Here is a 27,372-nt window from a genome sequence, read left to right on the forward strand (position 1 = left end):
CGTGCAAATGTATTTTTTTAAATTACGCGCCAAAAATCCAACATGTTGCCTATTATAAATCCGCGTCCGGCCCGTTACAATTCATACATCACGTTACTTTGGTAACCGTTAATCTGATTGCAATCTACTTATAATTTGCCATCTGTGTTACAAAATTATGTCAGAAGTGTATTACAGTGTTCTATAGTGTTTATTTTAAATGATTTTTAAATAAAAGTCTTCTAAAATCTGGCAGCTATACCTGCCTCTTTAACAATCATCAGATTAGTCTTGTCATCCATGTCCAATCCATTGAAGTGACAGTTGACAGTTTCGGGTTGCCATATAAAAGACAGCTAGCTAGATAGAATAAGATCGTTAGCCAGTGTGTTATAGTGTTCGTCCGTGTAGAGTTATTATTTTTAGTGTAGTGTACTGTGTATTTTAATGTAGTGTAGTGTGTCGTACTACCGGAACTTGAAGTGTCCAGTAGCTTTGATCCGCGCAGTGTGGTGTACTGTGTTGTAGTGTCGGTTTTTTAGTGTTGTTGTGTCGCTCCGTGCACTTCTCGTAGTGTCCGTCCGTGTAGCGTTCTTTTGTGTAGACTGTGTAGTGCGTAACTGCGTAGTTAAGGCGAAGTCTGGAGGGCAGTTTGTCGAATTTTCGGACCGTGCAGTAGTGTAGTGTATAGTAGTGTAGTGTGTAGTAGTGTCGGGTAGTATTTGTACTGCGTATGTTAGTCGGCAGGGTGCGGCGGCGGTGCGCGCGGCGGGAGGGGGGACGCCGGCACCGACCAGCTCTCGCTCGTGCCCCATCTGATGGGATTAAACATAAATACATTTGAACAAAAGAACAAATAAGTGTTTCGGCAGTATCAGAAAATGAAAACAGCTTTCACGATATCCCAACGTAGATAATGTTAGTTAATTGCACAGAAATTTATTGAGATTTTAAAATCTATAAAAAAAACTAAAAAGTAGGATATTTTTTAAAATAATGTAATCCCCGTGCTGCAACATGAATTCATAATTTCCTGACATAATATGCCAGCCAGTAGTCGTACACTACGACTTTGGCTCTTATGGCTCTTTTATTTCCACATTAGCTATCCTATATAAAAAAAAACCACAAAAATATAACCTCCGCCCATTTAGTGTACCCACCTCTTGCTATGATTATGGTGCACCGTGGGCCGCTCCCGCCTGGCTGCAACGTGATGCCACTTGACGTACCCGCTGAGCCGGCGCTTCACCAGCCCCGCCAGCGAGTGCAGCCAGCCTACACACCCGCGCATTGTAGCCCGCACACCGCACGCCCGTGTAGCCCACGCTAGTGTCCACGCGAGTGTAGCCCACGCTAGTGCCCACGCGAGTGTAGCCCACGCTAGTGCCCACGCGAGTGTAGCCCACGCTAGTGCCCACGCGAGTGTAGCCCACGCTAGTACCCACGCGAGTGTAGCCCAGGCTAGTACCCACGCAAGTGTAGCCCACGCTAGTACCCACGCTAGTACCCACGCGAGTGTAGCCCACGCTAGTACCCACGCGAGTGTAGCCCACGCTAGTACCCACGCGAGTGTAGCCCACGCTAGTACCCGCGCGAGTGTAGCCTACGCTAGTACCCACGCGAGTGTAGCCCACGCTAGTACCCACGCGAGTGTAGCCCACCCACACCCCGCTGCCCACTCTAGTAACGGCCTCTTTGGTTTCGATATCCAATTGTTCAAGTCACATTGGAATTTATGTTATATACGACTGTATTGAAGCTTTTTTTTTGATACCCCAATCAACGGTTCTCAAAATTTTAGACCAATAAATAGATAGTGAAGCTTCACGGACGAGAACTTGTCAACGTGTCGTTATCAACTCTGCAACGCAAGAATATTGCCGTCAAATCATCAACATGCTGATTTGAACTTTCCTAAACAAATGTTTACCACTAATTTATGATTGATGAACAAGTTTTTTTTAGTTATATCCAAGATCGTCCGAATTTAAATTACGCGAAAAAATATTCTTTTCTCAGTATTCGTTCATACTTTCTATTCAAATAAAATTTTATTTGAAATTTTAAAACCAAAGAGCCCATTCGTACTGAACCATATGCCTTGCTGATGAGCGATGATGAGCGAAGCGACTCGCACATGAATGAGCTACCGCACACCTTGTTAAGCCTTTCCTATCGTGAGAGTGGACTGTTCTTTTGCACTATATAATATGTAGAATTGTAGAATATATAATACAAATATGAATGATATTGACATAATGCATCCAGAAAATGAAAAAAAGTCGTGTGGCACTCGGGGACTGCCGCGGTAAAGCTATTGCATGCTATGCCTTCAAGCCACACCTCCGCCCGTCGGAGTGGGGAGCATGGGGTTTTTTCGTTACGGAATTTCTCGATTCAGTCCCCGCGCTCAAGGCCCACGATAGAAGCTATGCAATAGCTTAATAAATATTATTTATCACAACGATTTGACTGGGGAAGAAGCATGCCTAGAAGTTAGTATTTATGTGAAATATTTTTGTACGAAATGTATTGAATTGAATTTATTGGCGGATTAATTTGAAAAAAAAAACTTAATCGGGAATTTAAAAAATGACAGGGAAATGGGCACTTATCGTAGGATCTTATCGCATGGAATACTTGAATAAAAAAAAAAAAAAACGATATTTTATATTTGGTCAGAATACCGCATCCAAATTACGTGCAAACGAACAGTCCAACATTCCTTACATGTAACAAGTATACGCCAAATATAATACTAAACCCGAAAGCGAGGCGACCCCGTGTCATACAATTGCGGCCGTTATTAGCACGGTGTTAAGGTCGTGTTTAGTGTAGCGAGGCACGTGACAGAGCACAGACGGCAGGCGATGTGTGGGGCGTGAGGAGAGCGGCAAAGCAAAGGATACTTGGCGGAAAATATTCGAACAAAAAAAATCGAGAACACGTGTCAAAAGTGAAACTTCTATGGCAAGATTATAAAATACCAAAATCATCGCCTTACTGACGTGGCGGTATTGCCATGACGCCATGTTGAAATTTTACTTTCAACGCGCTTAGAAATTTCACTTCAAATAAAGGAAAAAAATGCCACTATATTTGAAAAAAAAAAAAAAACGCTGTTCGAATATTTCCCGCAACACAGAGATATATACAAAGATAACATATTGGCGCGAACTTTTGTGAATAAACATTGATACTTCTACGACATCGCACTGCTAAAATTATTGGAAAGTTTTGTTAGTAACAGCTTATTTAATATCGAAACTCACTCTTTCTGCGCGTGAAGAGTAAATTTTTGTATAAAAATATTTTGTAGGTATCTAAAAATCAAGTGAAGTAGTTTTTAGACGGAAAAATTATGCTATTTTGAGTACAATACACATTTAGTTCTGCAGATGCAATTCAAAGGAATGTGTTCATTTGTTGTATTTTATAAATGACGACATTCTGTAGATACTTATGGATCAATAACAAATAAATTTAATATATTTTTAATGTAATATTATAGTGCTTCACTTTACTAGTAATTTTTAAGTCAATTCTTAATAATAAACCTCTTATCAAATAAAAAAAATCTTTATACTTAAGTAAATAAATAAATAAAAACTGCAAAACCATATGAAATAAATAAAAAAATAATATGTAAATAATATGAAAAACAATAAAAACACCCGTCAAATATTTATAACAAAAAGACTGACTAAAAAAGCCAATATGTGCCATAGAATTTGTAGGTGATATTCTTATCCACCAATTGCGGAACATTTTAAATCTGATTGGATAATCGAATACGTAATACTGTGATGCTATTGGCGGATGATGTGATTCATAGACAATCATATTAGATTGCTAGACATAATAAACTTTGTAAACATGTACTAGTGTAAATATTTTTTTTTCATACACCGTGTAAAAATTATGACTTTTTTAATTGTTTAAAAAGCCTCTGAGGATCATATAAAATACTCAATATATGTATTTAAATGCATATTTATAATAATTATGGATAACTTCTACATTATTTTAATTCGTCTTTTATCACTCTTACATGTTTACAAAAAAGAGCACAATAATTTACAATTTACAGAATTTGAACTTAAATATAATATTATTCATAATGTTAATATATATTGTTAGAGCTACAGGAGTACTTCCAGAAATTCTAATTCTAATCTCCCACAGCCAAAGCGCAGCTGCATGAAGCGAGGAATCTCATCGAAAGCGGTTTACTTATTTTTGTTTAATTTGCTTATATACATAATGGTGTAAGGAATAAAGGAACATAAATGAGTGATTGGTGTTTGGCAAATTATTCCGATAAAAAAATTCATAAAATTGTTCGTTGGTAAATATTTTTTATGGATTTATAATATTATATAAAACCGTGTACATAAAAATAATTTGAAAGTATTTTTAATATAAATTACTCTTAAAATTGTAAAATATATTTTTCAATTATGTACTTTGAAATATTAAGAGCTAGCGCGCAAGAGCAACTTTTGTCTCCGCAACTATTTTGTCTCTCCCATCAACTCTATGGGGAGTTGCGTCGCTACGTGCGCGCACTTTCTTACACCCCCTCTACACTACTCGCGAAGTTGAACGAGGTTAGACGAATAGAATAATGTAGAGAGGCACTTCGGCTTACTTCGTCCGACTTTACCTCGCCTCGGCCGAAGTCCGTTTGTTGTCGGTTTTTGCGCCCGAGTCAAAGGGCACGAAGTTACCCGAAGTTCGTTCTGAATAAAAATGTATGCGCTCTCGCGAAGTTGAACGAGTGTGTAGTGTAGCACCGAGGAACTTCGCGAGTAGTGTAGAGGAGGCATTACTAAATAGTTGCGGAGACAAAAGTTGCTCTTGCGCGCTAGCTCTTAAGAAATTTAACTTTATTGTAAAAAATATTTCCAATTTTACTGCTGCAAACTAAAATTAAAATTTTGATACAAATAATAATTTGCCAAACAAATATATAATGATTAGAGTGGCAAGCGCAGCATTTTGCTATGTAACTTCACTTCTGACATACGTCATAGGCTGGCTGCCCTCGGTACATACATACAACATGGAAGATTTATGAAAAACAATAACATAAATAAAATAAAAATAAACAATAACCTCATAATATTCTAATTTTATGTATCTGATATGTTGATTGGTGGAATAAAAAATATATGTTTATATTTGATTATTAATAGTATATGAAAAATTACAAATTTTATTCATAAATTTAACCATTGATAAAGTATAACTTTTTTTTTAAATAGACTATGTATCAACTATCAATATAAATAAGATATTGAATACTGTTTATAACACACACGTACGCACTACGCAGTCATAATTACATAGGTGAGATTTTATCTGTGTTTCTACTTTCTATGTATGTGCAGGTTTAGTGGTGTCTGTGTGTGTATTTACGAATCATTCACAAGTCAAAAACCTTATTGACCGGTAAAATTAGTCAATAAGGTTATTGAGTGAGGGTGTCTGTCAAAATCCTTATTGACTGATTTTGTCAGATAAAATCAGTCAATAAGGATTTTAATTTTTGACAGACGCCCTTGGTCGATCACCTCATACAATAATTTTATCGGTCAATAAAGTTTTTGACTGGTACAGGGTTTTGACTGTAACATATATTTATCCATATTAGTTTGTGATTATGTGTGTGCACTTACTCAGATTTGTGCGCGTGCGCATATTATATGCGTCAGCGCGTATTATACGTACGTACATATTAGACTGCTTACGTGCGTGCGACATGTACACAGGGTGTCCCACTGTTGGTAAACTAAGGTCAAAGGAGGTTATAGTTTTGCATACGCTGAGTACGTAAAAAATACTTATAAAATACCAGACGAATTCCAGACGAATATGTGTACACCCATAACAAGCAACCCGCCCAACTATGCCACCCGCACGTGAGCTATCGTTTAAGATTATGTGTTCGTTGACAAAATGCTCACATTAGAGAAGCGGTATATGACGGCTACGCGAAGCTAGAGAAGATAACATGGATTTTCAGGAAAAAATTAGCAAAAAATTTTTGACGTAATTTTGTTGTATATGTATTTTTTACGTGATCAGTGTATGCAAGACTACAAGTCCCTTCGCACTCGCGTGTGTATGTTGTGTGTATGTATGTTCGCGTGTACGTGTGTGTATATATATATTCCATGTATGTGTGTGCTCACCCTGATCGTCGTGGTGGTGTTTGTGCGGTACGGGCTGCGCGGGCGCGGCCAGCTCCGCGCGGAAACCGTTGCGCACCTCCGCACGGGTCAGACTCTGACTTCTACCCTCTTGTAACCTGCAATTTTATTTTATTTTTTATTTTAACAGTATTTATATTATAATTACTGGTCAACTTAGACGTGTAATCAAGTCGAGACTAAGATTTTTTTTTTTGGAACGAAGTTCCTTATCGCGCGTTGTGAAAGGGGGCTAGACGGAAAAAAAGAGTGTGTGTACTTATGTACACGCGTTAGAAGTTATACTTCTTTGGCGTATGGAAAAAAATAGTTGAGTTTTACTTACCATTAAAACTCGTATTATGTCCAGGAGCCTTATTCGAGGCCTTTAAACAATAATGAGAGAGAGAGACATCTTTGATTTCCGGCCGACATTACGTAGTTGTAGTTCCAATTATCTCCACAGAGGGCCTCGTTGTCGCGCTTCCGTGTTTACCAGAGTGACGTTTGTACAGCTAAGCTTTTAAATAATGGTTCTCGCAGTAATAAGCTCATTGAGTCTCATTATTTTTAACAATTTAATTTTATTAATTATTTAATCAAACTAACTACCAGGCAGGTCTTAATGTAAGGCCTCGAATAAGGCTCCTGGACATAATACGAGTTTTAATGGTAAGTAAAACTCAACTATTATGTCCTTACGCCGTTATTCGAGGCCTTTAAACAATAATGAGACATTGTTTGGTTTCGCCTGGTAAACAAGACGCCAATGTGATTATTTACAAAAAAAAAAAAAAAATAAATTAATATATTCATTTCAATTTATTATTGTGATAAGGGCTCAAACAGAGCACATAAAGAATTATTCTGATTATTAACCGGTCTCACTTCTTTTCTATAATATTTTTTGAAGGTATTTTGTGACCTCCAATTTCCCCTTGCAAGAATTTTATCTATAGATTCATTGTCTAACCAGCTCCTAGAGGCAACAGCTGATCGAACGCTACCAGGAGCAGCTTCAACACCCGCCTCTCTCAAAGCAGATTTCACCCAACCAGCTATTACAGTTCTAGAAGCGGCTTTCGCCTTGCCACAAACGGTTACAAATAAGTTATCTACGCTAGCCAAGTTACGCCTATCCATGCCCAGATCTAATAACTTTCTAATCCAAAATACGGGGTCGATATTACAGTTACTTGCGTTTGACAATAACTTCCAACCTGATTGAACATATGAATCCGAGTCAGTCTTAGATCCATGTTTGGGCCAAAAAACTATAGAATTTTCTACGGTACTATCTACATAAAAGCCTTCTGCAACACTCAAAAGTGTCAAGTCATGTATTCTACGACCTGAACACAATAATAATATAATGGCACAACGGCGTGAAATTTCCCACAAGTTACTACTATTCTGCACATTATGATTAGTTAACCATGATATCAAAATGGAAGTATCCCAAATGTTACCCGCGCGCAATTTTGGGCTAGTATTTGCTATAGCTTTTAATATCTGTTTTACTAAAATATTCGAACTTAACTTAGAATTGTCCTCCGTTTTACATAAAGTGGACACGACTGATTTATGAACTAAAATTGTCCTATATGCAAGTTTTTCGACTAAATGTAAATCAGCTAAATATTTGGCTAAATCAGATCCTGTTGGATTCTTAATGTCGACATTGTGTTTTAAACACCAATTAATCCACCGTTCCCAAGCAGGTTTATACGTTTTAAGAGTAGAGCCTCGCCATCCTGACCGCAAGAGCGATTTTTGCTGGCTTGACCATGTTTCTAATGCTTGCGTCCACCCCCACATTTCCAAATTTCGAGAACCATATTCTTTACCTTTGGTGGAGGGAGGCCCGTGGTCAGATCTATTAGTTTGGTCTCCAGGTGGCGGACGGTGAAGGGTGGAGCTATCGCTCGCGACTTCAGATCTGCTCTCCAAAATGCCCGCGGCCACCTCGGTGCTACTATTAGGTACATACCTTTCGCTCGATTGAGATGCATCAAAACTCGGGGCAGGACACTCGGAGGAGGAAATACCCACGCTAACCTGAAGGTCCACTCCCAAGCAAACGCATTGTGTTTCCATGCTTGTCGATCCCGTTGGTCTAGACTCACATATTTGGGTACCACATGAGCTCGTGTTGAAGCGAACAGATCTACATCTGGCACTCCCCATTTCGCAAACACTAGATCTGTCGTTGAAGGTAGTAAATGAAGTAAGCTTTCTGCGCCCACCCATTCTCCCTTCATATGAATACCATTTAGCTCGGCCCCCCAACCCGAATCCGCCGCGTCCGTTGTTAAGAAATGTGTGGTTGAGGGAGGATGAATTCGAGAGAACTTCTCGCAATTTACTAACCACCACTTGAGCTCCTTGACTACCTGTTGCGGCAGATGAAACGACGTTCGGTCTTGGTGTTTCAGCAGTCTGTTTGAAAGTGTTAAAAGACAACGGAAATTGAGCCGGCCCTGGGGTATTACGAGACGGGCAAAGTTTAGAAAGCCTGCAGTACTCTGAGCCTCTTTCAAAGTTATGACCTGACTCTTCAATAGATGTGAAATATTTACCTTTATTTTCCGGATTTTGTTTTGTGGTAAACTCTTCCTGTTCTGCCACGTGTCCCATACTATACCCAGGTATTCTAAAGAGGTCTGAGGTGAGAGTATAGATTTGTTGGTGTTTACCTTCCAGCCCAGCTCCTGAAGACTTTTTAGCACGAACTCCACTTGGTTGACGAGCTTGGCTCTGTCCTGGCACACAATTAAAAAATCGTCGAGGAAAACAATGATTCGAATACCTTTTTCGCGCAGAAATTCCGCTGTCCAGTTCGTCAGGGATGCAAAAACCTTGGGTGCTGTTGCGAGCCCAAATGGTAAACAGGTCATCTGTAACATCTGGCCCTTGTACATCAACCTCAGAAAGCAGCGATGACTCACGGCCACGGGCACGTGACAGTACGCTTGGGTGAGATCGATTTTTACCATGAAATCGTGCGGCTGTAGAAAATCTGGAACTCGATGTACCGAAATTAGTCGGAATTTCGTTATTTTGAGATACTGATTCAGTCTTTTTAAATTGAAAATTGGACGCATTGAACCGTCGCTTTTTGGTGTTAGAAAGAGGGTAGATAAAAAACTGGGCGTTTCGGGGGCATGCTGTAAAATATTTTCGGTTAGCATATTGTTTATTGCCAAATCCATCTCGACAGATGGAACAGTTTGATAGTGGACCTTGGTATGGCGCGGCATGACCAAGGGCGGTTTCGCTTGAAAAGGAATTTTGTAACCTGTTATTATTTTTAGCAGTGCTTCTGGAGCACCCCTCTCTTTCCAAATACTCACAAACTCCGTTAACCTGCCCCCCCGAAACGTCTGTAAATAGTCAAAATCTTTTATCACCTTTGCCTCTTGGACGCGAGGCACTAGTACTGTTAGATTGCGGTCGGTTAAAACGCATTTGCTTAGATTGTGATCTAAATTGAGGTCGAAATAAACGCTCATTAAAGTCATAATTAGGACGCACTCCTTTGGGAGGTGCATAATGTCTAAAACTATTATTATAATTGAACGCAAACGGTGCAAAGGGGCGACCGGTTTGGTTCTGAATAAACGAACTAGGTCCAGGTTGCGCAGCCTGGGACCCAGAAATAGCTCGCTTTTCTTGCGCAGAAAAGGAGGATTTATTTTGCGAAAAAATTTTATTTATACCGCCATTTATTTTTAAAAATTCAGAAAATGCTTCCTTTTCAAAAATATATTCACAAGAAGGCGGAATCTTTTTTAAACTAACCCTTAAAAACTTATCTTTTACCAAATTTAAGAAAAAATCCCTTCTTTGTTCAACAATATCCGCTCGCCGACCGCATACTAATTGTAAGCAATCAAGAGAAATTTTTTGAAAACTGCCCGAAAATGTCTCTTTAATTTTAGAAAGCAAAGATTCTTTATTTATTTCCTCACTGTCATTAGTCCATTGTAATAATTCCGATACGCCCTTTTTTAACGCATCGCTTTGCATAATTAACGCATGAGTAATAGCACTTAACGACTTTTCAGTTGCAATTAAATTATTAGATTTTTCGAATTGTTTAATTTCATCGTTTACTTCAAGATCAACAAATCCCGGACGAGCGTTATACAATTTTTGAATATCGGCATAACGTACGTTTGTCCAATTCTCCGAATTGAAATGTTGAAGAGAATTTAATAATTGCAAATGTTCAGCTGAGGTATTTGCTACGGTTGGCTCTTTTAAATTTGTGGTCAAATCGAAGTTAAAAGAAACGCTCGGGTCGACAGCCGGTTCGCTTACATGATCACAATTATCTAGATTAATTCCATCAGAACAATAACTATACCCCGGCGGGTAGTAGCCAAAACAAGAGGAGAAATTCGCAAGAAAATGCTGTATTTCACTGACCTGATTTGAAAGTAATGACAAACTTTCATTTTCCTTACGTGCTTTCTTGTTCTTACTAGGTTTGCTGCTTTTTCGTTTTCTTTTAACCGTCTTTTTAGGTGAACGTACGACCTCCTCTTCATCCAACGATAACGACGACGAAGAATCGCTGGATACCAAATTATCATTTGGCATCTTCTCCCTACTTCCGTCACTCATTTTAAATACACTTTACACAACAACTTCTATTTAAATTTTTAACTGTTACTAATTTTAGTATTTAAAATTTTTATTTGAAAAACGTTATTTTTTCAAAACGTAATATAATAGCAAACTACAACTTTTATTCCAAAGGATAATAAACGAACGCTAACAGCGTTATCCCAAGATATACTGTCGGTACGAAAATTAAGACGCCAATGAGCTTATTACTGCGAGAACCATTATTTAAAAGCTTAGCTGTACAAACGTCACTCTGGTAAACACGGAAGCGCGACAACGAGGCCCTCTGTGGAGATAATTGGAACTACAACTACGTAATGTCGGCCGGAAATCAAAGATGTCTCTCTCTCTCATTATTGTTTAAAGGCCTCGAATAACGGCGTAAGGACATAATACTAGAATATACAACTTGAACATAGTTATCAATTTTCATACCACCTAGAACTAACTTCATGCTGTTAAATTTAGGTGTCGGTGTGCGCGCGCATCGTAAAAATTCACTCTCATCATTTTTCTCGATCTCGATTTGAAGTATAACTTCAAAAATTCTTACGAAAAGTTGTCACGACACTTTTTGCTAGAGTTGTAAGCCGTGCGGCGTGCGCGTGGTTCTCTGTCTGTCTCTCTCTAACTTAACACTTCGTTCCATCCGGATGTCCCTTGACATCGCTCAAGTTTTTTTCTATTTAACGTTATCAAAAACATTCGTTATTTTGGTCAATGCGTATCGAAAGTATTCGTTTACTTCTACAAGTATTTGCCTGTTGCGTCTCATAGCACATATTTTAAATTTACAAAGTATTCTAGATACACATTTCTGCATTTAAAACAGCATTATAAATTTAACAAATGTTCAGCCCTTGCTGGAATTGAACAAATTTACTTAACAAGCTTACTCTTCATATTAATCTACACTAAGAGGAAAACTATGTTTGTTTGTTTGATTGTAATGAATAGGCTCATAAACTACTGGACCGATTTTGATGAAATTTAGCACAGACAATCTTTAGACCCTGTGAAAGAACATATACTTTTTATTGCGAAATATGTACCACGGGCGAAGCCGGGGCGGACCGCTAGTTTCTTATAAACTTCAATATTTATATTTTCGTGTCCAAATTCTACACAATATGTACTTCACAAATAGCATTTCCTAGAACTTAGACTTACCTATCGTTAAGAAGTAATGGTGAAGGTGGATGCAGTCTATCATGTAGCGGTGGCGGTTCCAATTCCATACTGCCGTTGGCTGAAAATTCATTGAATACTTATTTGCCGTCTAAAGCTCAAAAAGTAGTGTATGAATTTACTTCAAATTTGTTACAGAGATAGCTTGAGACCTGAAGAATGACATAGGATAGGATTTATCCCGGAAATCTTTTGGGAACGGGAACTTTGCTGGTTTTTCTTTGACGACGCGGGCGAAACCGCAGGCGGGAAGCTAGTTTTGAATACTTTTAAATAAATGTATGGCCTTTATTGCTTTATGTATGAGATGGTAATGATAAAATTTATAAACAGCATATATGAAATATTTTAAGTGTCGATTTTGCATGTAATACGTACCTTGTGACCGACTATGTCGCGATGTCCGCGGCGGAGGCTCGGGAGACCTTCCCGCGCTGTGTTCCCGACTTACACTGAAAATATAACCAAATATTCTTATATAGTAAATAATAATATAATCATTCAAGTACTTATACCGTAGAAAAGCCACCAAATTCTAAACTTTTTATTCATTTAAGTTTTTCAAAGATTTAACTCACTTTAGCCGATGTCAAAAAAGGAGGAGGATCTCAAATAGGCTGGTATATTTTATAATAAATATCCAATTTTTTCATTTGTATTTCATATTTATCTTTACAGTATTTATTTGAAATGAAATGAATGTATTTATTGCCACAATAATTTTGGATACAAAAAAACTTAAAATCTACTTAACCTAATAACAAAATTGGGAAAAAAATAAGAAAAGAAAAAAGTGTTTTTGTGGCAAAAGGCACAGACAGCTATGCTGTTTGACTCCAGAGAGTACTACAGCGCTGGTTTTCAGTCTGGCCTTAAAGAGTTGAGGTTCGCCGCCAACAATCTGCCTACGTACTTACCTACTATATTCTTATATATAATTATATTATACATATATTGCATACCTATACCTAACCTTAAAATAATAATTTCACAATATTTTTTTGCTAACGTTACATTAAAATAAATACATAGTAAAAATTACCTTCTATGCCGTGGCGTTGCGTGTAAGTCAACCCGCGACCGTCTCTGTTGGCTCTGGTGATAGAAACGCTGTAAAACTATGGGACTCGTGTTGCCAGAACTCTGAAATATTAAATAATAGTTATCGGATATGTTTTTACTTTTAGCCCTTCGAGACGGAATTAGTAGTTTAAAATGAATAGTGTGTGCCGAGTACACGTGTCAAAAGTGAAACTTCTTTGACAAGATTCAAAGATAATAAAATCGTCGCTATAGTCCATGACGTGACGGTATTGACACGACGACGCGCCTTAAGATTCACTTCAAAAATTACATGAATAGAAAACTGAAAATTAGTAGTTATGCATGATAATTGTTATAACAAATAATACTTATAATATTTATGCTTACAGTAGGCGAAGCCCTCCATCTATTGTCAGTGGACACTCGTCGTACAGGCGCGGGAGGGGGAGACGCACATGCGTCTATCGTTCTGGAATATTGCAATAAATTATACACTTGCTATAAAAAAATAATATAAAATATAACATATGTCACTGAGGAATAATAAAGCTTTCTGCTGGTGAAAGAATTTTACAAATCTACCTTTTTACTGATTTATGGTTGCCTGGTTGAAATCGCTTTTAAGCGATAAGGCCGCCAAATTGTAAATTTATTATATAAGTAATAATATCGTTTCTGTAAATTTTGTTTTTGTGTGCAATAAAGTGTTTTCTATTCTATTCTATTCTAAATCGGTAAAGTAGATTTTTAGTTAAATTGTTGCAAACACAAAATAAAATCTAATATAATATTTGTGTAGATTTAAATACAAACGTAGAGATATTACACATTGTAAAAAGTATTTGGGGTAAAAATCTCATATGTTCTACATTAATGATATTATTATTATTTTAATGTATAAGATTACCTTCTCCTTGGGTAGGGGGAGTGGTTAGATAACTCAGCTTCTAAGCTAGTCGGCTGCGAACTACTGCCTCCCGGACTGGCGTTGTTCGCCCACCACGCTCTGAAATATTATTTTTATGAGTAAAAAAACTATACAAATGTGACCTTAATGAAATAGAAGGATCCCTCAACTGGAAAAGTTCTCCAAGGAGTTTTTAAGCTATTGCATAGCTTCTATCGCGGGCCTTGAGCGCGGGGACTGAATCGAGAAATTCCATAACGAAAAACCTCACGCTTCCTAACGGGACGGGAACGGAGGTGTGGCTTGAAGGCATAGCATGCAATAGCTTTACCACGGTAGTCCCCGAGTGCCACACATCTTTTTTATACTTGGTTACACGCATAATTGAAATAAACAGAATTTCTAATGGATAAATGATTCGCAAGGCAAAGTATATTTAGTATTTGATTATCATATTTTGTTCAATACGCCCATTAAAAGCACAGAAAAGTGACATGTAACATATAACCCGGGCGAGTCAACTTTAAACCTATACCCGTCTCTTTCACTCTCACGTGACAATAGAATGGAGTGAAAGGGACAGGACCATTTTTCAGGTGTTAAGTTAACTCGCGCGAGTTATAGTATACGCTAACTTGTCTAACTACTAAAGACTTTTCACAATTCTCAAGAAATAAATTAATTCATAAAAATAAAGGTTTTGTTTTGAAAATTTGTAAAAAAACAACTACCCAGTCAGAGCCAAACAGCTAATTTATTGCAATTATATATTATTACTAGCTTACCGCCCGCGGCTTCGCCCGCTTTCTCTAAAACAATTTGAGATTTAAACTATCCTATCTCACAAGTTGGATCGAACTACACATGTTGTGCGAATTTTATTATAATCGTTTAAGTGGTTTAGGAGTCCATTGAGGACAAACATTGTGACACGAGATTTATATATATTAAGATTATTCCATCCACTCACCGTCCCGGAGTAGGCGTGTGCTCCATCCAATGCTGCGAGCTGGTCACAAAGTTCCTCACTGGCTGCGGAGTCACGGGCACATCTCCGTTAGTATTCACAGAGAGGCTCGAGCCCTTGGCGGAGCCCTGACTGGAGCCCTGGCTGCAGAACGGTAATGTTGCATACCAGTCCCCCACTGATATGGAGCTGCGAGCTGACTTCACTACGAACGGGTGTTCTAGGAGCTTCGCGTATTTGGGACGCTGGCGGTAGTTTTTTGTTAGGCTGAAATTAATGTTAATATTACTTTGTGTATTTGCTTGATATAGAATTGTAAACTGTTCTAATAAAAAAAACCAGAAGTAATGTTTAGTAAAATTAAAGGTTTTGTTTCAAAGTTAGACTTAGCTTGAAGTTTTAAGCATCACATTGCAATTTCATTTAATTATCTATATACTATTATTATTATCTACTTACTAGATCAAAAACCTATTTTTTTAACATTTTATAAAAGAATACAAAAAACAAAAGTCCCAAGTAATTGATTTTACAATTATAAATCATACGTACCATTGTGAGACAAACGATTTGAATTCCGGTGTGAAATCACTGTCTTCAGGCAACTGTGGAGGATCATCCGCTATTACCTGTGAACAGTGAAATAAAATGAGACTTATGTAAGTGCAAATAGGATAGAAAGTGGTATGATTTTTATATAAAACGTAATAATGTATAAAAGATGAATGGGGCCCTTTATCAATTGCATTGTTTAGTTAAGTAGAGTGACTAGCAGTTTTTTTGGTTTCACGTTTACCCTATATGAAAAGCTTAAAAAAGTAGCATGTTTATTCTCTATGGCTAACAGTGAATCTGTTATCTCTGGCTAGAAGTGAGTCTACTATCTCTGGTTAACTATATCTATACTAATATTATAAAGAGGAAAGGTTTGTATGTATGTATATATGGTTTTCACGCATAAACTACTGAATCGATTATAATAAAATTTAGCACACATATAGAGGGTAACTTGGATTAACACATAGGATAGGTTTTATCCCGGAAATCCCACGGGAACGGGAACTATATGGGTTTTCCTTTGAAAACGCGGGCGAAAAGCTAGTAAATAATAACATTAAGAAACAATACTAATCTCTGGTTAGAAAAAAAAGTAAATAAACGATGCCACTAACCCTGGTCAGCACTTCGAAGTCATTCTGGCAGTCCCTGTATGGAAACACTCCCGTTGCCAACTCTACAAGTGAAATGCCGAGCGACCACACGTCAGCGCGTATGTCGTAGTCCGGCCGGCTCGGGTCCGGCGGGTCTATTCTCTCTGGCTGAAAGACAAAAAATACACGTTGAAATTATAACGATTTACATAATAATATAGAAACTAACAAAAAACACATTTTTTGTAACTACTTGTCACTCTTATACACTCACACTCGCGACTCACAATCGCTTAAAATAGAAGAGTGTATACAAAAACATTCATCATTGAAATTAACACCATATTACGTAGCAGTAACGTCGAAGTCGTATTGTATCGCTCATGCAAGACTGCCTAATAGACGAGTGGGTAGAGTTTTGCATCGGACATTGAATCAGAAGAATATTACAAAGATTTTTTATCACCATACCAAGGTTTTATCACTACATAGTCGCTTTCTCTGTCCCTATGTCCCTATATCCCTTTGTATGCTTAAATCTTTAAAACTACGCAACGGATTTGGATGCGGTTTTTTTTAATAGATAGAGTGATTCAAGAGGAAGGTTTTAGTATATAATTTATTAGGTTTTAGACAAAGCGGGCGAACCCGCGGGCGGTAAGCTAGTTGAATACGAAAACTTACAGCCATATACGCCGCGCACCCGGCGCTCCTCGTCTTCGCCTTCGAGTCCACCAGTCGGCCACTGATACCGAAATCACATAGCTTCACATTACCACGCTCGTCCAGTAGTATGTTACTGGGCTTCACGTCTCGGTGTATCACTCCGTGTGTGTCCTTGAGGTATGATAGCGCGTTGACCGTCTGAAATTTGAATATTGTATTATGATTTTTTTAAAGTAATACTTGTAGTGCAAGAGATTAATATATATAATATACATTATAATATTACATATAAAGAGGAAAAGTTTGTAATTATGTATGTATGGTTTTCACGAATAAACCTCTCAACCGATTTTGATGAAATTTGGCACAGACAATCTATCAATAGGCTACCTTTTATTGCGAAATATGTACCACGGGCGAAGCCGGGGCGGACCGCTAGTACATAACATAGAAATGCTAACATAGACATACTACATTGTACTGGTAAATAAGACACTAGAAGTGGTCAAGGATTTTCAAATGGTATTTTTCCCTGCAATAGTAATTGTTATAGCAGACAGATTTAGCAGCAGCAAGTGTTAAGCAATATTTTGCAACTGAGGGCGGCCGTACACGGACCGCTTCAAGCAGTTGAGACCGACCGCTTGAAGCCGCGACCGCGCGAACTATTGGCATTCATTCACCGCCGTACACGTGACGGCTCGAGCCGTAGCGACCGCTTCAAGCCGTCAACTGCATGACGAAATTCCACCGTGCCGTTGACGGCTCGCGAGCGGTCGTGAGGCATACACTGACTGCTCGAGCCGTTAACTGCTCTAGAGCCGTCGACGGCTCCCTATCCCCTTGAAAATAAATGATTGACTAGTCAAAAAAATCAACCGCTCGAGCGGTTGGTAGCGACGGCTCGAGCGGTCAACAAACGACGGCTCGAGCAGTTGACGCCGACCGCTCGAGCCGTCTGTGTACGTCGCTCAGCCGTTAACTGCTCGAGCGGTCCGTGTACGGGCCCGCCCTACGGTAACATGATTGTTATTAGTTTAACATGATATTGATTTATGTATCAAGATTTCTTAATCAACCTATTACATACTAGCTGTGCCCCACGGTTTCACCCGCATTGCTCCTCTCCTGTTGGTCTTAGCGTGATGATATATAGCCTATAACCTTTCTCGATAAATGGGCTATCTCTCCGAAATAATTTTTCAAATCGGACCAGTAGCTCCTGAGATTAGCGCGTTCAAACAAACAAACAAACTCTTCCGCTTTATGATATTAGTATAAATTGCATATCTATACATATAATAAATCTGTAGAAGGGTCAATTCTGTACATTGAAAATATTGAAAAAATAAATAGCAGGGGTTGTTACTGGATCGATACCAAACCCAAATATGTGATTAAAAAATTTTTGTCTGTCTGTCTGTATGTGAAGGCATCACGTAAAAACTAACGGTTCGATTTCGATGAAACTTGGTATAATTATACCTTATTATCCTGGGCATAAAATAGGATACTTTTTATCCATATAATACGTATCAATTTATATAATACGTAGAAAAAAAGTGGAGCAGTGGTGGCTCAGTGGTGAGACCTCGGACTTCGAATCGATAAGTCCGTGGTTCGAGACCAGGCGAGCGCGCAGGAAATAAATTGATTTTTCAATTTATCTGCGCATGTTGTAACATCACCACTGCTCGAACGGTGAAGGAAAACATCGTGAGGAAACCGACATGTCGAAGAATTAAAAAAAAAAAAGTTCGACGACATGTGTCATCCGCCAACCCGCACTTGGCCAGCGTGGTGGATTATGGCCTGTACCCTCATAGGAGGCCCGTGTCCCAGCAGTGGGAACGTATATGGGCTGATGATGATGATGATGATGATGTAGAAAAAAAAAATCTTAATTTTTCCGCGCGGACGGAGTCGCGGGCGGAAGCTAGTTGATAAATAACTATCATTCATCATCAACTAGATCATTCATTTCACTACAAAGCACTTACCGCAACAGTGACTTTCCCCAATATCGCCTCCGGTATCGGAGCTCCCACTCTTTTGAGCAGCTTATCGAAACAAGACGCCATCAGCTCCATACAGATCCACACATCTGCGTCCGTTACGAAGCACCCGAGACACCGCACTATGTACGGACAATCGTGCGACCGGACGACCACGTCCAGGTCCATTAGGATGCGTTTGGTCTCCTCTGAGTTGCCTGAACGACGCATTTGCTGAAATTTTATGTTAGTTAGGGTTTTTGTGCCGTGTGTCCACGCTATGGAAAACGATATATAGATGTCTAAATAAATGAATTTCAAGTGTAGTTGACGTGGATTAAAATAATAATATGTATTTTCGAGGGTACTCGTGAGTTCTTTAGCATATGTTATAAAAACGATTATTCAAAAAAAGACAAATTATAATATTAAAGTTAATAATTAACAAAGTAACAGCTAACTTACAAAATCAAAGACAATATTGATACAAAAAACAAAAAACTTGCATGGCAAAAACATCTATCTATCAGAAATACCTTGACTGCTATAACGGCCCCCGAGGGCTTGTGGAACATTTTGACGACATGGCCGCATGTGCCGCTGCCGAGCTCCCCCAACTGTTGCAGTTCATCTATGTGAGATCTGTACTCTACACCTTCGACGTTTAGCTTGCCGCTGACCTGTTTAAATGTACGTAGGAAATTGTGAATTTATTTGAAATTTTATTTTAAAACTACATATCATAATATGCTTTAATCATTTTATTATTCACTAGCGGTCCGCCTCGGCTTCGCCCGTGGTACATGTTTACGTTTTCTCTACATAAGATCCATCCTCGTACTTCAAGGAATATAATAAAAAAAGAATTATCGAAATCGGTTCAGCCGTTCTTGAGTAATGCGCTTACCAACACATTTTGCGATTCATTTTTATATATAAGAAGATACATACTACCTAACATTCAGATTGTTTGATAATAATGTCATCAACATTCATTAAATACATTCTTCTGGAAACTATTTATTATATTAAGGGCTGATTTTTCAATGCTTGGATAAAACTTATTCATCCAATATTAAAGTATTACACGATAATATTAAAATGTCACGTAAACTGTCTGTATACGGGCAATTAGAATACATTTTTAAAATGGTAGTTTTATAAGTTTTATCCAAGCATTGAAAAATCGGCTCTAAAATTAATATCACTCAAATCCAACACAACCTATCTTAACCTCTTCACATCAAACACAAAGACCAATTACCACCAGACCCAATTAGCACCATACCTTGTACACCTCTCGCATTCTGTGCTCAGTGTCAGTGGCCTGCGGTGACCTTGGTGGGAACGCAGGTATCTCCCTGCTGGTAAACATGGGCGCTGCAACAATGTTTGACAAATTAATTAACAAAGTATTGTTGCATTTTATTTGAGTTATCTTTAAATCTTATGGTGTTTGTGTTTACAGTTTAGACTGGTAAATATGGGTCACCAATGTTAGATATTATGTAAAATTAAATTGTAATATTGAAACAAGTGATAACTGCGTTAAAAACAACCGACTTCAAACTTGCACTTGCAAAAATGCCCATAAAATAAAAACTACTGGGCCTATCCAAATAAAATTTTTGTGGGACCAATTCGACACCATCCCGCATCGAACAAAAAAAGAATCACGTAAATCGGTACAGAAACCTCGGAGTAATCGGTGTACATACATTAAAAAAAAAACCTCCTTTTTTTGAAGTCGGTTAATGATTATAAAAAACTATGGAATTTCTTGCCGGTTCTTCTCCATAGATACTGCTTTCCGAATTGGCGGTTAAAAATATGTTACAAAAATTTGTAAGTGCTTCTTTAAAAAGTCTAATTGAATAAATAAATTTTTGAGTTTGTTTGATGAAATTATTTTGATCATCATTTTCTTATTTTGATCACTTACTTGACAAATTTACACCTTCTTTCCAACATGTGATCTTAATGGGGGACCTAAATACTTGCTTGTTAAAAAATGATCACAGGTCGAAGAAACTTCTATCAACGATTGACTGTTACAATATGAACATCCTCCCGCTGAATGCCACGCATCATTTCCCTAACTCCTCCCCTTCCCTTCTGGATTTAATTATAGTGTCCTCTCCTGATTACGTGGCCAAATTTGGTCAATGTGCAGCCGAAGGCTTTTCTTACCATGACCTCATCTTTGTCTCATACAAAATCCGACCTCCGAAGTATAAGCCTAAAGTAATAATGCAGCGCAATTTCAGCGGAATGGACATAGAAAGTCTCGTCGAGGAAGCAAAAAGCCTGGATTGGTCACTTATTACGAACGCTGATGATATTGATGCTAAAATAAACTTATTTAACTCCTTTCTTCTTCGACTTTATGATAAACATGCCCCATTTCGACCCATTAAGCTCAAACATTTACCGGCGCCGTGGCTGACGCCTGAACTTAAGTCACTAGTCAATAAAAAAAATCGTGCTAAGGCTTTATTAAAGGCAAATAATTCTCCAGCTAGTCGCGAAAGATACAGAACGATTCGCAACCGCTGTAGTACAATGTGCAGGGACGCGCAACAACGACACATTCACGGCTCAATTGAAAACGGAGACCCCAGCAAAGTGTGGAAATTTTTAAAGTCTCTCGGTGTTGGCAAACCTTCTCCTTCTTCAATCCCTTCTAACGTTAATATTGATTTACTTAACACTTTTTTTTGCTCTTCTCCTTTACTTGATCCGAATTTAAAAAAATGTACTCTTGACCTTCTTTCTAATACTTCTCTTCCTAATTCTCCTCCTTTTTGTTTCAGTCCATTTGCTGTGAGTAGCGTTAGAAATGCTATCTTATCCATTGCCTCTAAATCTGTTGGTTGTGACAATATTGGCCGTAATATGATCATTCCTATCCACGACACCTTAACTCCCACTTTAACTCACATCCTAAATTTCTCCATTACGTCCTGTCAATTCCCAACATCATGGAAAGATGCCCATATTATCCCACTTCCTAAAAAAAGCAATCCTTCCGCATTGTCTGATTTCCGTCCAATATCCATTCTTCCTTTCCTATCCAAAGTTCTCGAACGTCTTGTCCATAACCAGTTAACGACCTTTATAAACTCCCATAGTCTTTTCGATCCTTTCCAATCCGGTTTCCGTCCTGGTCATAGTACGGCCACTGCCTTAGTTAAGATCACCGACGATATCCGAATGGCAATGGATAACAAGCAACTTACTCTCCTCACATTAATTGATTTTAGTAATGCGTTTAATTCTGTAGATCATGATATTCTCTTAAAATTACTTTCTTCTCTTAATATTTCCGATACTGTAATTAGCTGGATGTACGACTATCTACGAGGACGCCGTCAACGTATCTACAGTAATGACTGTTATTCATCTTGGTGTGATGTCGTTGCCGGTGTTCCTCAAGGCGGCGTACTGTCTCCTCTTTTGTTTTCTCTATTTATTAATTCCATCACTCACAACATTTCCTCTTTATATCACATGTACGCAGATGATCTGCAAATATATACTCACTCATCATACGAGAATTTGCCTAATGCAGTACGTCAAATCAATAAGGACCTTGAATCAATAATAAAATGGAGCAAAGCGCACGGAGTGAATATAAATCCAGATAAGACACAATCAATCATAGTCGGAAGTCGACACTTCGTAAATAAAATTGACTGGGTCACCATTCCCAAGGTTATTGTAGACGGTGTTATTATCCCTTACAGCTCCAGTGTCAGAAATCTAGGAATATACTTCGATCAGACTCTTTCATGGACACAGCAGCTTCAAGAAGTGCGAAAAAAAATGTTTAGTTCTTACGGTTCCCTCAGACGTTTACGTAACCTTCTTCCCATCCCCACTAAAATTGAGTTAGTACAAGCTTTACTTCATCCAATCCTCGATTATTGTGACTGTGCCTATCCCGATCTTAATGAAAACCAATTAGATGCTCTCGAACGCCTTCAGAACCTCGGTATAAGGTACATATTCGGTTTGCGAAAATATGACCACGTATCCCACTTCCGTACGAAACTCAAATGGTTGCCAATACGTTCTCGACGGAATGCTCGCATGCTTCATCTTCTTTACGGCATATTGTTCGACGCTAGAACACCGAACTATCTTAAGGAAAGATTTATATTTCGTCACTCCAACAGCTTGGTATTGAGATCTCCTTACTCCCTTTCTCTTCTAATTCCATCTCACCACTCTAACTTTTACCATCACTCTTTTACTATGAACGCTATTAATCTTTGGAATTCGTTGCCAGATTCAATCAAACATGCACAAACCATATCTACGTTCGATAGTTTGGTAAAAAAATATTATCTTTCGTTATAAATTTATCTATTATATTTTAAATTTTTTTGTATACTATTTAACATTGTATGTATTATTATTACATAATATGTAGGTATATATATTGGTGTACTATATATAATATATGTATGTTATTTTATTTATTTATTTATTTTAAATATTAAGTGCTCTTTTGCTCACACCTCCATAAATGTATTCTTCCAGCATTTTCCAATATCACAGGTTGTCTGGTAGAAATCACTTGTAAGTGATAAGACCGCCTTTTGTACATTGTTTCTATGTGCTGTTTTTTACTCTGTTATTTTACTTGGTGTGCAATAAAGAATTTATTATTATTATTATTATGTGTATCTCATTCCATAATACTCGGGTACCATCATAAGGAAGGTACCCGGTCCTTTGGAAGGCTTACGTGGGGACACGGATCCAACACGCAGAGGCCCTTTAGAGAACTTTACTGTGTTGTGGGACACCAGCCGCAGCCTGCCCATGACTGCACTATAGAGATACAGTCCTAGGCAGTCCGCGGCCGATGTAGGACTATTTCGAGATATGGAAAAACAAAATAAACTGGGCTATGGAGTGGGATGTTAAATGGGCCGGTATTTGGGGACTATTGGAAACTATGGCACCTGCCTTTCTACTAAAAGAAAGTAAAAATATGTTGGCAGGTGGTGACTCGCCCTCTCACTGTATGGGCCCCCGAAATAAGTCGCTGCAATAGTGCGACAAGGGGGCAACATATTGTGAGCAGCTAAGGGTGGAGAGGCGTCCCTGGACTTTAAACTCCGATCACGCGCTCCCTGAGGGTCCAGCATCACGTGCCCACTCGCCACTTACGCTTCGCATCCACCCTTCGAGCTAAAAGCTCTCGCGACTCCACTCTGGCCGGCCGGTTAAGGCAAGCCAGAGGTGGGGGTCCTGTCCTCGTCAGGCTTCACTCCGACCGGCCGGTGAAGGCAAGCCGGAGATGAAGACAGGGGCCTCCCCCGGGAGCACTCGGTTCCCGCGGGGTCGCTACTCCCCGACACCCCGCCACAAGGTGTCCTGCGGGTTGACTGATTGCACGGGTGGAATATCTATTGTCACGTAGACAATAGATATTCCAACCGTGGGCGATGGGGTCGTCACATCCCTACGCCCTTATTATTATTATTATTAACAAAGTATTGGTGCAGTATATATTTTGTTGGAGTTATCTTAATAAATCTTATACTGCTTGTGTTTACACTGGTAAACATGGGCACTATAAAACTGTTGCTTGAATTAATTAACATAGTGCTTTTGTTGGTTCAGTATATGTAGCCTACTAGTGGTCCGCCCCGGTTTCGCCCATAGTACATATTTACGTTTTCTCTACATATGAACCATCCTCATACTTCAACAAATATGTAAAAAAAAGTGACAAACGGGTTTCATTTTTATTTATAGCATATAGGTATGTCTATTTTTTGGTTTAATCTTTTAATCTAATGGTGTTTATAAATAAACAGATTGTGAAATGACTGAAATGAGTAAAAGTAGGATAAAGCAATATAAATAAAGTTTTGAATAGATGCTTATTTGCAAGAGGTATGAATATCTATACTAATATTATAAAGCTGAAGAGTTTGTTTGTTTGAACGCGCTAATCTCAGGAACTACTGGTCCGATTTGAAAAATTATTTCGGTGTTAGATAGCTCATTTATCGAGGAAGGTTATAGGGTATATATCATCCCGCTATGACCAACAGGAGTGGAGCCACGGGGGTGACCGCGCGGAGCAGCTAGTTGTAATATATAATTCAACTAGCTTACCGCCCGCGGCTTCGCCTGCTTTCTCTTAACCCTAGATCACTACCCTTCGTCGATTCGACGACGCGTCACCAAAAAAATCGCTATAACTTTTACGCGCGCGACCGTATGGTTTTCTGACTTCAGCTAATCTCAGCCAACCCGTTGCGCTTGCGATGGACGGTAGTGCTTTGTACGTGGAAGGTCCACACGCGCTGTTCCAGCAACCATGGCTCGTCACATCGACGAAGGTTAGTATTAACGTAACTTTTCGTACTATTTAGTTAAGTTAAAATTACGTTATTTTATCTTTTATAATGGTGCCTATTATTTTATTTTTTAGATACGATTCATACGTTATTTTTAGAAAGTGAAAGCGATGAGGAAAATTCATCTGCGAGAGAGCCTGAAGACCACATTGAGGCTGAAGAGGCATGAAACGGAGGGTGATGATGAAGTTTCTACTGTCAATAAAGAGCAATTTCCAGATCAAGATTATGAGGCAAGTAGTAATACATCTCCCCACGTTCTATTGAAGATGAGACACCTAGCACTTCAGCTGACCCTAGCGATTTGATTATAAGACCATCGCGTACCATTCTTCGTGGGAAAGACAAACACATATTATGGTCATCACAACAGTCAAGGTCACAAAGCAGAAGACCTTCAAAGAACAAAGATATATAGTACGTGGGCCTGTACGCTTTTTTCAAGATATTTTAGATCCTCAATGTTTTTCAGGTATAATTACTGGTGACATTACTGATACTCTGCGGAACTCAATCACATAAATTTTAAACATGCCAGGAAGAAACAATGTGAAAGTTATAAATGAGACTGAGCAAAGTAATGCTGCTAATGTGCCTCCATAACAAAATAAAATAAACATATTATATGCTATATGTCCCTCCGTATAGCAAAGGTAGACTAAAAATAGGTGCACTAGGTGCAAAAAATCGTTGTGTGGGGAACACAAACTTGATGTGTGTCACAAATGTTTTAGATTCTAAGCTATTATCAAAATTATATTTTTAATTAATTTTCCAGATATTATTTTTGTAATTAATAGTTTATTTCGAGCAATTTAGAGGTATATATTATATGTACAGAATTTTTCAAAAAAATTAAGAATGTTCATAAAGCGTGTAAACTGTGATCTCATTTTGATGACTATTTGAATTAAAACTATGTTAAAATAAATATTTTAATATTTTTATATGTAGATTAATACATTATGGTTAAAATAAAACATAACTACAAATATATTTTTTTAAATTAAACCCTTAAATCCCCTCCAATAAACAGCGTAGTCGAAACGACGAAGGTTAGTATTAAACGTCGAAAAATAAGGTTAGTGTTCTAGGGTTAAACGATTTGAAATTTAAACTATCCTATCTCTCAAGTTGGATCTAACTGCACATGGTGTGCGAATTTCATTATAATCGGTTATGTGGTTTAGGAGTCCATTGAAGACAAACATTGTGACACGAGATTTATATATATTAAGATTTCATCTAAGGGTGGCAATTTTGTAGTACAATGTTGAATGAATATAGTATTTTAAAACTATAGAATGTGTGTATAATGATAATTGATAGCCATTGATGATTTGTAGGTATGTTTAATTAACATTGCTTTTTTATTGAAGTGAAAACTATTAAATAAATCTAATAAGAATTTTTATGAATACATAACATTTTACTATTAAATTTTAAACTTTTTACCTATATTTATTCCCGATTAAATGAATATAGGTACATACTAAACATGTCCATTGAACTTTTTTTAAAAACATACATAATATTATGCTACACCACAAGAGCATTTGACCTGAGCATAACATTTAAACAATTGATTCAAATGTGAAAACCACCCACAAATAATTATCCAATGCCATGTTATGCAAATACTGTTAAATGTTTGTTAGACTTTTATGCCATAACATTTCGAAGTATAGGTATCATTGCCCTTCAAATGATAAATAACCTAACATTACTCTAACATGTAATAAAGAAAACCGTAATTATATTTGAACCGCTGCATTAAAGTAATTAATAAAAATATACAAATGGCTTTTGTAAACATAAATTCGGTGGTCGAAATTTATATTTAAGGTATAGACGAAGCTTTATATTACATTGTTTTGATTGAAAGAAAATCGGACAGTATCGATGTGGATTTACCCAGCAGTTATTTTAACAAAAGTGAGGATCGATATTAATACTTACGAGGCCTAGGCCTCCGTGTACTCCCGGGTTTGGAGGCTCCATGTCCACCTTGGTTGTGAATAGCTCCCTCTCTACGAATACGCAATTCATTTTCAAAACGTTCTTGCAAACATTTTAGTTTTCCTTCGAGTGAAGTATTTGACATTATAGTAATGAAAATATCACACAAATTACATCTAAACACTTATTACTATACATTTATCAATTTATTTACACAAAAAAATATAATCGAGGAGCACTAGTCCAAAGATTTTTCCTTTCGTCAAATAAAATCTGTGTTGCCAACAAAAAGTACTCTGTGGTTG

At 37.9% G+C, this 27,372-nt stretch overlaps 1 protein-coding gene across 2 annotated transcripts; it reads right to left on the minus strand.

Moving 5' to 3' along the window:
• LOC123698631 (dual specificity mitogen-activated protein kinase kinase 7-like) lies at positions 1 to 27,334 on the minus strand. 2 transcript variants are annotated; one of them, XM_045645375.1, is made up of 16 exons: positions 27,068 to 27,334; positions 20,014 to 20,105; positions 19,262 to 19,405; positions 18,732 to 18,959; positions 16,750 to 16,929; positions 16,087 to 16,233; positions 15,467 to 15,543; positions 14,918 to 15,181; positions 13,948 to 14,046; positions 13,428 to 13,509; positions 13,039 to 13,139; positions 12,375 to 12,448; positions 11,979 to 12,057; positions 6,180 to 6,295; positions 1,143 to 1,185; positions 1 to 794 (listed from the first exon to the last, which is right to left on the minus strand). In XM_045645375.1, the coding sequence occupies exons 1-16, from the start codon at positions 27,210 to 27,212 to the stop codon at positions 716 to 718; spliced, it is 1,950 nt and encodes a 649-aa protein (XP_045501331.1). In that variant the 5' UTR covers positions 27,213 to 27,334; the 3' UTR covers positions 1 to 715. The 2 variants fall into 2 exon arrangements, with proteins under 2 accessions (XP_045501331.1, XP_045501322.1); XM_045645366.1 differs by having other exon boundaries at positions 1,143 to 1,257.
• Between the last annotated feature and the right edge of the window lie 38 nt (positions 27,335 to 27,372).

Source organism: Colias croceus, chromosome 2 (assembly GCF_905220415.1).
Source record: "Colias croceus chromosome 2, ilColCroc2.1".
Classification (NCBI taxonomy): domain Eukaryota; kingdom Metazoa; phylum Arthropoda; class Insecta; order Lepidoptera; family Pieridae; genus Colias; species Colias croceus.